The sequence below is a fragment of the Myxocyprinus asiaticus genome, chromosome 14 (assembly GCF_019703515.2).
Source record: "Myxocyprinus asiaticus isolate MX2 ecotype Aquarium Trade chromosome 14, UBuf_Myxa_2, whole genome shotgun sequence".
NCBI lineage: Eukaryota > Metazoa > Chordata > Actinopteri > Cypriniformes > Catostomidae > Myxocyprinus > Myxocyprinus asiaticus.
Window position 1 is genome coordinate 36002746 of NC_059357.1, and position 12918 is coordinate 36015663.

The window sequence follows — 12918 nt, forward strand, 5'->3', positions numbered from 1 at the left end:
GTGAGCCTGGGCTTAGCATGGGGCTTTCAATAACTGTCCTGTTCCTTACAGCTGGATCTACTCATCCTCTAGGATTGCTGGAGAGGGGGATTAATCCCTCGAATCAAAGCATAAACAAGACTCGCCCCACCCCAGAAACCCCCTTTAACCTCCAGCGAACAACCCTCAGTCCTGCAAGGCTCAGGGTTATGAAACCACCCCCATGTGTCCCAAGACTGAGATAGAAGGTCCATTGACAGTGACATTTGCCAGGCTCTGATGTTGCCCAATCAGCTTTGAAATCCTCTGATCTGAACTGGTGGACTGCAATGAGACACCCATGCTCAATAAATCATGGAATTGGCAGGGTCTCAAAACTTAAGCTGCCTACATAGACAGCATGTTTGGGCATCATAGGCAGCACCTATACACAAAGGCGGTCTAAAAGTGTATGCAACCCTTCCTTTGAAGGCAGCATCACATGTCTTCGTCATGAACAAGGCAATCTCAATGCATTGCAACGAGCTTAGCAAACAAGAAATCCATTCGAGATGGTAGAATAGTCCAAGGAATTGATAAATATTGAATATTTATGTGTTACGCATTATCATCAACTCATTAGTAAAGCTTAATGCTGGGGGACCTGGGTAGCTCAGCGAGTATTGACGCTGACTACTACCCCTGGAGTCGCGAGTTCGAATCCAGGGCGTGCTGAGTGACTCCAGCCAGGTCTCCTAAACAACCAAATTGGCCCGGTTGCTAGGGAGGGTAGAGTCACATGGGGTAAGCTCCTCGTGGTCGCTATAATGTGGTTCTTGCTCTCGGTGGGGTGCATGGTGGGTTGTGCATGGATGCTGTGGAGAATAGTGTGGGCTTCCACACGCACTACGTCTCCGTGGTAACGCGCTCAACATGCCACATAAGATGCGCGGACTGACGGTCTCAGACGTGGAGGCAACTGAGATTCGTCCTCCACCACCCGGATTGAGGCGAGTCACTAAGCCACCACGAGGATTTAGCGCGCATTGGGAATTGGGCATTCCAAATTTGGTAAAAAAATTAAAAAATAACGCTTAACGCTAAAGTCACCCATATGGTTTACATAGGAGTGCTATTCATGAATTGCAAATACAAATGTCTGTTAATGCTGCAGCCTATGAAGAGCATCTCAAATCATTCATTCATGAAGTTTCTTTTTTGGTTAGGATGTCATGTAATTATTTAAGAAAGGAAGTCAGTTCAGTGGGTTTTGAGATTAAGCCATTGCATCAAACAAATCAAAATCACCCTGTTTGATGAAACTCATTAACATTATTCATAAAGAAATGTGCCAGACAAGTATGTCATACCATTTTGATGGGCTTCTGGCAGAGCTCAGCCTCTGTCACAGGAGCATTCTGGTCTTTGGGTGCCAAGCCCTTTCTGGCCAGGAGCTGTAGGAGGCCTGGGATGTCTTTGGGGGGGCCCTCGACCCCCGGGCTTCCACCCAGCAGAAGGCCGTAAGTGCGACAGTAGATTTCAGGGGACAGAAGCAGGCGTGTGACGGGAGGCTTCAGATGCTCTTGCTCATACTGGTCACAGTAGAACGGGTCTCGCAGCTCCACCGGGACATTCTCTACAGGAGAGAAACAGAGAAAAAAAAAGGATGTTAAACATGGAATTCTAATATGCTGTAAACAATACAGTGTATACTGTATATTGCATATTATTTTTTAAAAGTAGCATGTTATACAGCATGCAACATTACTGTTTTAAACTATTATAAAATAAGATTAATAAAATACAAATTTTAAAGAAAATTGTTTCCTTAATATTTATATTTAACAGTAACCCTTTAAAAGAAAACAATAAGGCACTTCAGGTTGTTCTATATTGCTTCAGTATTATACATTATTGTAACATGACCTCAATTCAGTTAGTCTACATCAGTGAGAATCTTGAAGATCACTTTTCATTTCCTCATTAGTACCCAGCACAGTGTTCTCTGGTCACATACAGCACATTTGAGCAAATAAAGTAGGTCAGCTAGGAATGCATTACCAAAAAAACAAAATCACAAACTGTGCATGGTGTACATACTGCAAACTACATTCCTTTCAAAAATAGTTGCCATAGTGTGGTAGTATGTCATTCAGCACGAATCCACAGACATTTAGTTAATATGCATAATTCCACACGTAATGTTGCATCATGTAGAATTTGACCGATTATGGTTTATAAGCGGACAAAGTGCGAGGTCATGTAAAAGCCATAAACTGTGTTCCTGTAACAGAGAAAGGTCACCGATTGACACTGGTTTTGTGCCATTACCCCGATTTTCCTTTGCCTGTAAACACATTCTTTCAGTTCATTTAATGTGTACATACTGTATCTATGTTAGGTCAGGTTTTTTATAACAACTTTTGATAGTTCCCAGCATTCTGTTGTATGTAATTGCACTCATTAACAAAAGTTGGCATCTTAATTAAAACAACCTGTGAAGATGTTATGAAGACAATTCAAATGGCGACAAAAAAAAAAAAAAAAAAAAAAAGTGCTGTGCTGTGATCCAGACAACTCTGAATTTTCCAACCTCCTAATTGAAAATAATGACTGGAACTCGAAGTCAGACATCCGGTAAATCGAGAAGCGTCTTTGGACGTTATTTCAAAGAGTTACGTACAAACCTTTAAGTATTTTCACTGCACAAAATGTGTTAACATGCAATATGCAATAATTATACAAGAAGATATTAAGAACAATTGTTTAGGTATCAATGTTTTCACCTAATTTGCTCGTGAAATAGCTACTAGATAGCCAGCTAGCTAGCATTTGGAAGACTGTGCATTTGACGTGTACATGTGACCGTGACGTGTAATTGTTTGGAACGCATTGAGGTCAGAAGTGGGAAATTTCAACTTGGGTACTGCCGCCTCCATCAGGAGAAACAACTCTTCCATGCCCTACAGCTCAAATCATCAAATCAGGGGTTTTACCAAACCGTACACACATGTAAAAGTGTGTGTCGCCAGCAAGCCAAAGGACAAAAGAGTAGGTACAGTAGAAGTGTGTGATGGTGAGGACACTCCTGTCCCAATCTCTTCTAATTGGCCATATGCTTCCACTCTCTGCCTTTCTGATAATCAGCTCTCAGGGCAACAGTAACATCACTTTCCCAAGGGTGCACCACAGCTGAGCACACACTGGCACCCAGATCCTATTCTCAGAAAGCCACAAACCGGAGAGCTTCAAAAGAAAAGCTAAGCAGTTCAGGCAGAGGTCTGTGGAACCAATAAGAGCCAGGTGTGTGAGCTCTGTAGTGCGTTTGATGTGCTGTACAAAAAGAGACACCATTGTGGAAAGATCCAACCCATCTCTCTTTCTCACACAAACACACACAGAGCTTGTGAGGTGGTTTTAAAATGTAACTAGAACCACTTCAAGTGAAGAACAACGATCCACATACATAAGACCTCTGCTATAATAAAACACTCTTTTACACTGTCATGCTTTGTCAAGCTTAAAATTTGGATTGAATGTCACAGCTGTGAAAGGACAGAGAGAGGAAGACAGCACCTGTGCTGTTGTGAGTTTCTATCAACAAGCACCAAACATAAACAAAACCTTTTGAAATGCAGACTCGAAACATATATGCCACAAGCCCGCTGCAAACTGGTTCTGCCGCATTCGCGGCCAATCACGAATGCATAATAAGAAAACCACTTCCCTGCCAAATCCATGTTGAACGAGCATACAGAAGCCGTGGGACCTGTTCCAAGACACATTAGAGGACAAGTTACAGGACAAAAAAGTTGTGGTAGATGAAAATACAATTGGCGATCACAGCCGAAGTGTTTTTATAATGTTTGTAATCTAACACTTATTAACACTACCAAGAGCACAATTACCAATTCACTGTGTCCTTACAGTTAAAATGTAATACATCAAAAACAATTGCAATAGAGAATGGGCGATATATCGAATATTTACGATATAATTCCAACGATTTTCCTGACGATATAAAATTGAACAATTTTGTGAATAAAATCGCAATACTTATAACATGCTTTTTCTTGGACACTACATTTCCTAAAGAGCGGGTCTTTTGACTAATTTTACGATCCTTCAGGGCTGTACTATTAATCAAAACTTCAAAATCATGATATGGTCATATGCAATTATTAAACCTCAAAAAACTGGATTTAATGAAAAGAATACATGGTTTGGATGCACTTCAGAGTCAATGGGTGAAGCGCTGGTCTGTGTGCAAGTGCGGAGCTCATGAAACACTGTTTTCAGCACTTTCAGAGAGTTTTGCATGTATTGGGCTGCAGAAGTTATTATACAGATCTAACAACGGGACAGCATTTCTCCAGATTTGTAATGAGGAACATTATAAACTGTAAAATACTGCACTTTCAGTTTTGTGCCAAAATAAAGGTTCCATATGAAGATGAAATATGATTAAAAAATAAATTAAAAAACATAAAAAAAAATAAAATAAAAATCGAATCCTAAAAAGAATATGAATCATTTAGTATTATATTATAAACTTGACTGGGTCCAACAATAAAAAGTTTTATAATAATTTTTTGGGCTCAAATAATACGTGAAAAGTAAAAAAAAAAAAAAAAAAAAAAAAAAGTAGGCTGGGACTTGAATTTATCCATTGCAAATTAATTGGATTAGTGCCCGACCGATATCATCCTTTCATAGATACACTATATTGCCAAAAGTATTCGCTCACCCATCCAAATAATTGAATTCAGGTGTTCCAATCACTTCCATGGCCACAGGTGTATAAAATGAAGCACCTAGGCATGCAGACTGCTTCTACAAACATTTGTAAAAGAATGGGCCATTCTCAGGAGCTCAGTGAATTCCAGCGTGGTACTGTGATAGGATGCCACCTGTGCAACAAGTCCAGTCGTGAAATTTCCTCGCTACTAAATATTCCATAGTCAACTGTCAGTGGTATTATAACAAAGTGGAAGCGATTGGGAATGACAGCAACTCAGCCACGAAGTGGTAGGCCACGTAAAATGACAGAGCGGGGTCAGCGGATGCTGAGGCGCATAGTGCGCAGAGGTCGCCAACTTTCTGCAGAGTCAATCGCTACAGACCTCCAAAGTTCATGTGGCCTTCAGATTAGCTCAAGAACAGTGCGTAGAGAACTTCATGGAATGGGTTTCCATGGCCGAGCAGCTGCATCCAAGCCATACATCACCAAGTGCAATGCAAAGCGTCGGATGCAGTGGTGTAAAGCATGCCGCCACTGGACTCTAGAGCAGTGGAGACGCGTTCTCTGGAGTGACGAATCACGCTTCTCCATCTGGCAATCTGATGGACGAGTCTGGGTTTGGCGGTTGCCAGGAGAACGGTACTTGTCTGACTGCATTGTGCCAACTGTGAAGTTTGGTGGAGGGGGCATTATGGTGTGGGGTTGTTTTTCAGGAGCTGGGCTTGGCCCCTTAGTTCCAGTGAAAGGAACTCTGAATGCTTCAGCATACCAAGAGATTTTGGACAATTCCATGCTCCCAACTTTGTGGGAACAGTTTGGGGATGGCCCCTTCCTGTTCCAACATGACTGCGCACCAGTGCACAAAGCAAGGTCCATAAAGACATGGATGAGCGAGTTTGGTGTGGAAGAACTTGACTGGCCTGCACAGAGTCCTGACCTCAACCCGATAGAGCACCTTTGGGATGAATTAGAGCGAAGACTGTGAGCCGGGCCTTCTCGTCCAACATCAGTGTCTGACCTCACAAATGCGCTTCTGGAAGAATGGTCAAAAATTCCCATAAACACACTCCTAAACCTTGTGGAAAGCCTTCCCAGAAGAGTTGAAGCTGTTATAGCTGCAAAGGGTGGGCCGACGTCATATTAAACCCTATGGATTAAGAATGGGATGTCACTTAAGTTCATATGCGTCTAAAGGCAGATGAGCGAATACTTTTGGCAATATAGTGTATATCGGTATCGGCATATATTTTACCGATATGCGCAGATATTAAAACTTTTTTCAAAACATAATGCAGAAAACCATGCTTTAGAATTGGTGTTATAGCTTAGTTTGTCCAGCAGAGTGCGCTCCGACGCCATTGTTTACAGAGCTGAACTGACGGTGGATCTGGTGATGGTGGTTCTGCAGACAGTGCAGTGAGTTAAGAAATGCAGAGATAAGCAGTGTCTTCATGGTAAGTTGCTAACTAGTTTGTGAAATACATACTGGAAAGTTAATAAACAATGACCCCATCATTTTACCTTTTCAATATAACTAATATAACATTAACCCTGTCCCTGACAACCATGTCACTCATGTCAGTGCAGTCAGTAATGTAGCAGATTGAAAGGTAAACATCAGAGCATCTGTCTGCTGAGCTGCAAATAATGGTGCGGTGGTGGATTGTGTGTGGCGAGTGTTGATTTCACGCTATGTTATTACCTAGTTGGTGAGACGCAATGCTAAAAAGTAAATACAGTCCATCTTTTGCTCTCTGTGACAACGAGCTTACAGCTAATTAGCTAGCAACATAGCTACTTTCATTGCTTGTCAGCTGAGTGGAAGCTAATGAGCAAACATGTATTCGCCAAACTGTTTTGTTCAGGAGTCACAGTTTGGTACCCCCTTCAACCAAACAATTCCAGTCTTTGCATTTACAAAATGTAATATTTAAAAGTCTGGTTTTCTGCCGTTGAAAGTTTCCCCTGAACTTGTATAGCAGAATACGGTGTAACACGGCTGCCGCTGTTTATCTCTTGACTCGACAGGTGTTAACGCTCGTTTTACAACCTGCCCCTTATTGACTGGCAGTATTAAAATAGTCAGCATTTGACTGATACTAAACAGTAATACTGATGTTTATTTAGCTATTTATTGTTTTTTTATTTATTCTTTATTTAAATGGTCAGCAACTATACAATACTGATGTCTACAAAACTATTTATTGTATTTTTATTTATTCTTTTATAGCTGAATTTTGCCAAAACAACAGCCTGAGCCGATGGCCAATCCAAAAGCCTAAATGGCCTAGGTGATGTCAGCCAATAAGAAAAAATATTTTCAGAGCCAAATAAAATCATAATGCCTACATTTGATTAAAAATGACAAAAACAGTGTTTTTCTTGGAAGAATGTGCACTGATGAATCACGCACAATAAGACCAGGAACATATATTAAGAAAGAAAAAAAGGGTAAAATTATCATTTAGTGTGGACTCTAAATACTTTTTAAACAAATAACAAGACAAAAAAAACACAATGATTAGGAGGACTGTTCAAAAAGGGGGCACCACTATATTGCCCACCAACTGGGTCACATAGAGCTCAAAACCAGAATGCAAAGCAAGATGCAAAAGCCGCAGAGATGTGAGATTGAGTGTGGCTGATAGAGGCTTCATTTCCCTGTAGGACTGGCAGTCAATGAATGACTGGTCTGTACAGCACGTTCAGAAAAAAGATGGGAGAGAGCAATACCTGAAAATAAAGAGAGCTACACTAAACTAGGACAGAATTTAGTGGGCCAAGTGCTAAATACACACACACACCAGTTGGGGATGATACTTTGAAACTGTAGCTCGCCAAACTACAAGATAAAAGTAGCTAAACCAGGGCTATGCCTTTTGAGTAGTAGTTGGCTACATGATACTAAAAACCTTTCATTAATATTTTAGTCAAATGAATCAATTCTCATTTATTTTAAATCCTTTTTTAAAAGCCATGCGTGTATAATATGTTATAAAAATTGTGTAGGGGAGGAAGCTATTGTCATATGATGATAATTATTTTGTTACATATGGTAGTCAAATAAAGGAAAGCCTCCATCGCCATCATTTACAGCAGGGGCGCTCACACTTCTATGGAATGAGATCTACTTTTTCATCATGTTATTGCAGCAAGATCTACCATGTACAATAAAGGCTATACATTATCACAATACCAACATTTTAGTAGTCTGTAGTGAAATTTGACGATTCTCAATACCAGCTTCAAAACCACAACAAATAATAAAACTAACTAATATGTTAATTATGGAAGAATGGTTCTTAAGTAATTATTCAAGACTAGTAAAGAGTCAGTAATAAAATAACCATAAAAAACAGCAATGAATAGAAATAGATTAAAAATGATAGAACAAATTAAGAAAATTCTGTGCTTTTTTTAACAGCTTTAAAAGTTTTTAAACAAGTACTCAAATAAACATTCAGAATGAAATGCATCATAAAACTACTGGTTTTCATTGTATAATTATAATACATTAATACTTTTTAAAGCTACTAAATTTACCCAGTCAAGAGCAGTTAGAGGTTTTCTTGTAATGGTTGTTTGATTATTATAATGACACACTAGATGGCAGCAGGTCCATTTAGCTTACATTTATAATTAAAAGTCCGACATTTTAACACAAATTTGCTTTTTTCTCCACCGTTTACGTTCACTTTAGACATCACTCTCTGTGTTTACGTGAATACCTCACCAAGATGGGCATTTTGGCGTAATTTTGAAATGTATTTGACTGTTCAGGCGCGCATTAGCGTGAGCGTTTTCGGAACACGCGCATGTTCAGCACACACACATGCCGCCTGTCAATCAAACAGGGCGCAGCTATTACCATCACTAGAAAATTATAAAATGATGTGCTCTGGATTATTTTCAACAGCAGAATAAGAATATAACTTTCTAATAAGTGACACAGGCCTAAGCTATCACAAATATAGCTGGTTATTTTTTCGTTATTGATGTTTTAATCAGTCTGCTTGTCCGGTCGTGCAATTCAAATTCTCTTTCATTTCCCCCTTCAAAAATCCACTTGTCCCGGACAAGCGTTAATGTCGAGCCCTGATTAAATATTGAATTCAACATTCTCCAATAAAAAATATAGTATAGCTCCTAAGTAAATGTATGTTGTTTTAAAGGAGTTTTAGATATTATTTTGGAAAACAAACCAAAAAAGACTAATCAAAAACGTATTTTATTCCAGAGTCTTGGCCCATTACACTCACATTTATATTCACTTCAATCCATCTTTAACTCACAAAAAACACATTTTCTCTTCTTAATAGAGCTGCGCATCATCGATTTTCTTCATGATACACACAGTGAACGTGACACATACATTATGATCGACTATGTCACGAGCATCATGTTATAATCTAGCTTCAGCAAACGCGCGCAAGTGACGAGCGTCCCCGCGCCAGAGTGCGCATCAGCCGGGAGAAGATTAAATCTCTTCGGTCACTTCACGCAACTCATAGACGCGGTACTGACCGCACAGAAAAATGCCAGTTTCAGAGTTTATTTTCATAACCTGCTTCTTTATTATTTGAACTTTAATAAAGGATGCTTTAAAGATATAACACTGGGGTGATTCATTGCAAAACATAATGACAAAATTGTTCTCTCTCGATTATCTTGTCTTCATAATCGTTAAGCAAAATCATAATTGAAAAATTATATTAATCGTCCAGCCCTACTATACTCTCATTCTTCTTGCATATTTGAAAATATCTGAATATTTCGAAATAAACAATTTATTGTTTCTTATAATAAACTGATAAAATCAATAGTTTTATATTTTTCCCAGTGTTTTTAGCTTATGTAATTTGCGACACTTTATGGGATTACATTAAGTACACAGTGACTAAGTTTACATGGACACCAGAAAGCGGCTTATTACGAGAAAGCGGCATATTGCGATAAAGCAGTGTTCCAGTTTACATGCACTGTATAAGAGGTGTACTCTGTATTCCCGTATACATGCGTCTTGTCAGAAAGCTGCTTTCTCCACAGCAATGTAATTTCCCCATGATGCTTGTGTAAATAACAAACATGACATCAGAGGAATATTTTGTCATTTTATTCTCTGTTGCTTTGCTTTATTTCCAGATATTCTAGTTGTTGTTCCTGTGTTTGTGACCTTAACTTTCTATCGTGACCTGCAGTGGAATTGCTCTGCAATAGTGGGGTTTTCCTATTACAACTCTGAGATTCCCCCAATGTACGAGCGCACATACGCGAACGTGAGGGACTGTTAATATTTTACATTGGTGTGTATAAATTGATATAGTTTATAGTGGATGTGCTTTTCCCACTGTACTCCAAGAAATGTGGAATTCTTTCCGGTGTGCTGACTTGTTGTTGGGCTCCATCCTATGACATTTGTTATTCAGTCTGTTCACGCACATGCGCTCTCTTCAAACACCCATCAGAGTGCCGCTTATGTATTTACATTACCACATTAAGCCGTGTTCTCGAGGAGAAACCAGGATGTGTTAAACCACTTTATCTTAATCATTTTAGCACCGCAAGGAAACCTGCGTTCTCGTTTAAATTATGTTTAAAAACCCTGGAATAAACAGTTTTCTTCAGAGCATGTAAATTTGGTCAGTTTTGTACCTTTGTCTTTTTATCCAATTTTCAAATAATTTTTGCTTCAAATCAAAGTTGGTAATGTGATTCACCTCTGAGCTGGTTGGTTTGGTTCATATCTTAGAACTTTTCTGAAGTACTTCATGAAATACCTACAGGAAAAAATGAATGAGATAAATACTTCCAGAACCAAGAATAATAATTAAAAAAAAAAAAATGTAAAAATGGGAGGAGGGCATTGTTGCGCTCTATTAAACATCAAATATTTTCTGACTGGCAGAGATTCTGTTGTGTTGTATTGTAAGTATGTGTGGACAGAGAAATTACAGGTTGCTGGAAATTTGTCACATTGTGCCTCATTAGGACACAATGTTACTTGTGGAAAAAGGGGTTAGAAAAAAAGGAAACACATATATAAAGTGAAAGAAGGGGAAACAACAGGAATACTCAATAAGGAGTGTGTCAGGTGAGGTGACAGTTGTTATGACAGCAAACATCAACTCCAAGTGTCAACACTGCCCATGGCAGCTCTCTTTTCTTCCTCTAATTCCCTTTCACCCTCTCTCTCTCTCTCTCTCTCTCTCTCTCTCTCTCTCTCTCTCTCTCTCTCTCTCTCTCTCTCTCTCTCTCTCTCTCTCTCTCTCTCTCTCTCTCTCTCTCTCTCTCTCTCTCTCTCTCTCTCACACACACCAATCATTGCAGAGGTAAAAGGTTAAAAGATTCAGTAGATCTGGCTCAATGGCAGCAGTATGCTTATGCCTCCTATTGGCTGGAGTTTGTTTTGTGGAGTATTTTTTGCAGGACATTGGAGGGATTAGGTCATCTGCTGCACTCATGTAACAGCCAGCTCACTGAACATTCGTTTGACTGCCCGAGGAAACTGAACGGCTTTTTTTTTTGTGCTGGTTCCGCTAGCGGCTGAAGCTTGTTTTGTGGACGAACACACCTTCGGGACAGTTATGTGGATGAATCTACACGTTCTTTGTTTATTCTGCCTATTGGCTGGAGTTTGATTTATAGATTACTTTCTGTTATGCAATTCTGTCTCACAAAATTTGTATAGAAACACTGGACTTGAGCAATCTGATGGCAAAGTTTTCGCGGGGACTCTCGTAGGCGTACATGGACTGTTTGAATTTAGAGGGATGGATACCGGTTGGCACTTTTGTGCACGGGGTTAATGCGCACGTTTTTCTTTTTTCTGTTTGTTTGGTTCTGGGGGAAGTTGGGGGTTTGATTGTTGCCCTAATGTTGGAATGTGGTCTTTATCATTTTGTTTTTGACACACAATCTATTTTTCTAATATGTCAAAATGTCAGATGTTAATATGAGTGGATTGTCTCTCTCCATGTGGAATGTGAATGGGTTGGGGCACCCCATAAAAAGAGGGAAGGTTATTTCTTTTCTTAAATGAAAGAAATATGATATAGTGTTTCTTCAAGAAATGCATCTTTCCCCACAGGAAGCTGAAACATTTGGGAAGATATGGGGTGGGCATGTTTTCTTTAGTGCTGGCTCAAGTAAGAGCAGGGGAGTCATTACATTGATAAGTAAGCATCTACAATTCAAATGTCTCAAACAGATTAAAGATAAATTAGGGAGTCATTATTGTTTTAGCAGAAATTCAGGAGCAAAGGTTGATTTTGGCTAATATTTACGCACCTAACGCTGATGATCAGGGCTTTTTTATAGATCTTGAAGGGATGTTGCAAGCTGCTGGCACCCCTCATGATATAATATTGGGAGGAGACTTTAATCTATTGATGGACTGTGTAAGCCCCCTAGAGTAACACGGATGCTTCACAGGATGTGTGAAAATCTTGGTCTTACAGATATTTGAAGACTTTTGAACCCATCTGGTAGGGACTATACATTCTTTTTTATCAGTCCATAAGATTTATTCTAGAATAGATTTTTTATATATAAATCTAAGTCCCTCATTTCATCTGTTGTTGACTGTTCAGTTGGAAACATCTTAGTCTCAGATCACACCCTGGTGAGCTTAGAGGTGTTGCCACATACGGAGAAAAATAAATCATGTAGTTGCAGCTTTAATGTATCCCTTTAGCGAAAACCTGAATTCCAACAAATGTTAAAGGCTGAAATCAATGTTTATATGGAGACCAACTGGTCCTCAGTATCCTCTGTTGGCGTGGCTTGGGAGGCACTTAAGGCGGTTCTTATGGGTTGGATCATACAGTATGCTTCTTTCATTAAAAAATCCAAAGCACGAGAACTCCTGGAGTTGGAAGGGAATATTAAAAGTGCCGAGGTAGAGCTGAAGTGCCAAATGTCATCTGATGGCCTCAGAGAAATGACCTGAATGAAATACAGGTATACGTAACATTTTGAGATTGCCAGATCCCAGATTTTTTAGGTATTTTGGGAGTAGCATACACCCCCCTAAAATGGCAGATACTCTGGGAATGGTGATTACTGCTTTTGGAAAAGGACATGAGGCATCAGTGTATTACTCCCTCAGAGTCTGGGGGACGGAGCTTTAACTTCTCTCGAGAGATTATAGGAGAAAGATTTCAACTTGATATTGGAGGGAGTGTGGGCTAGGATTCTAAAAAACGTCAAGTCTGCATCTA

The 12918-nt window shown here is 39.5% G+C and overlaps 1 protein-coding gene across 4 annotated transcripts in view; it reads right to left on the reverse strand.

The window, feature by feature from the left end:
* The window catches only part of LOC127451213 (calmodulin-regulated spectrin-associated protein 3-like), a 63815-nt gene that overhangs the window by 38303 nt on the left and 12594 nt on the right, over positions 1-12918 (reverse strand). For all 4 annotated transcript variants that reach the window (XM_051715728.1, XM_051715726.1, XM_051715727.1 and 1 more), the window contains exon 2: positions 1329-1594. In XM_051715728.1, the coding sequence (XP_051571688.1) occupies positions 1329-1594 (266 nt within the window). The remainder of the gene's footprint in view (positions 1-1328; positions 1595-12918) is intronic.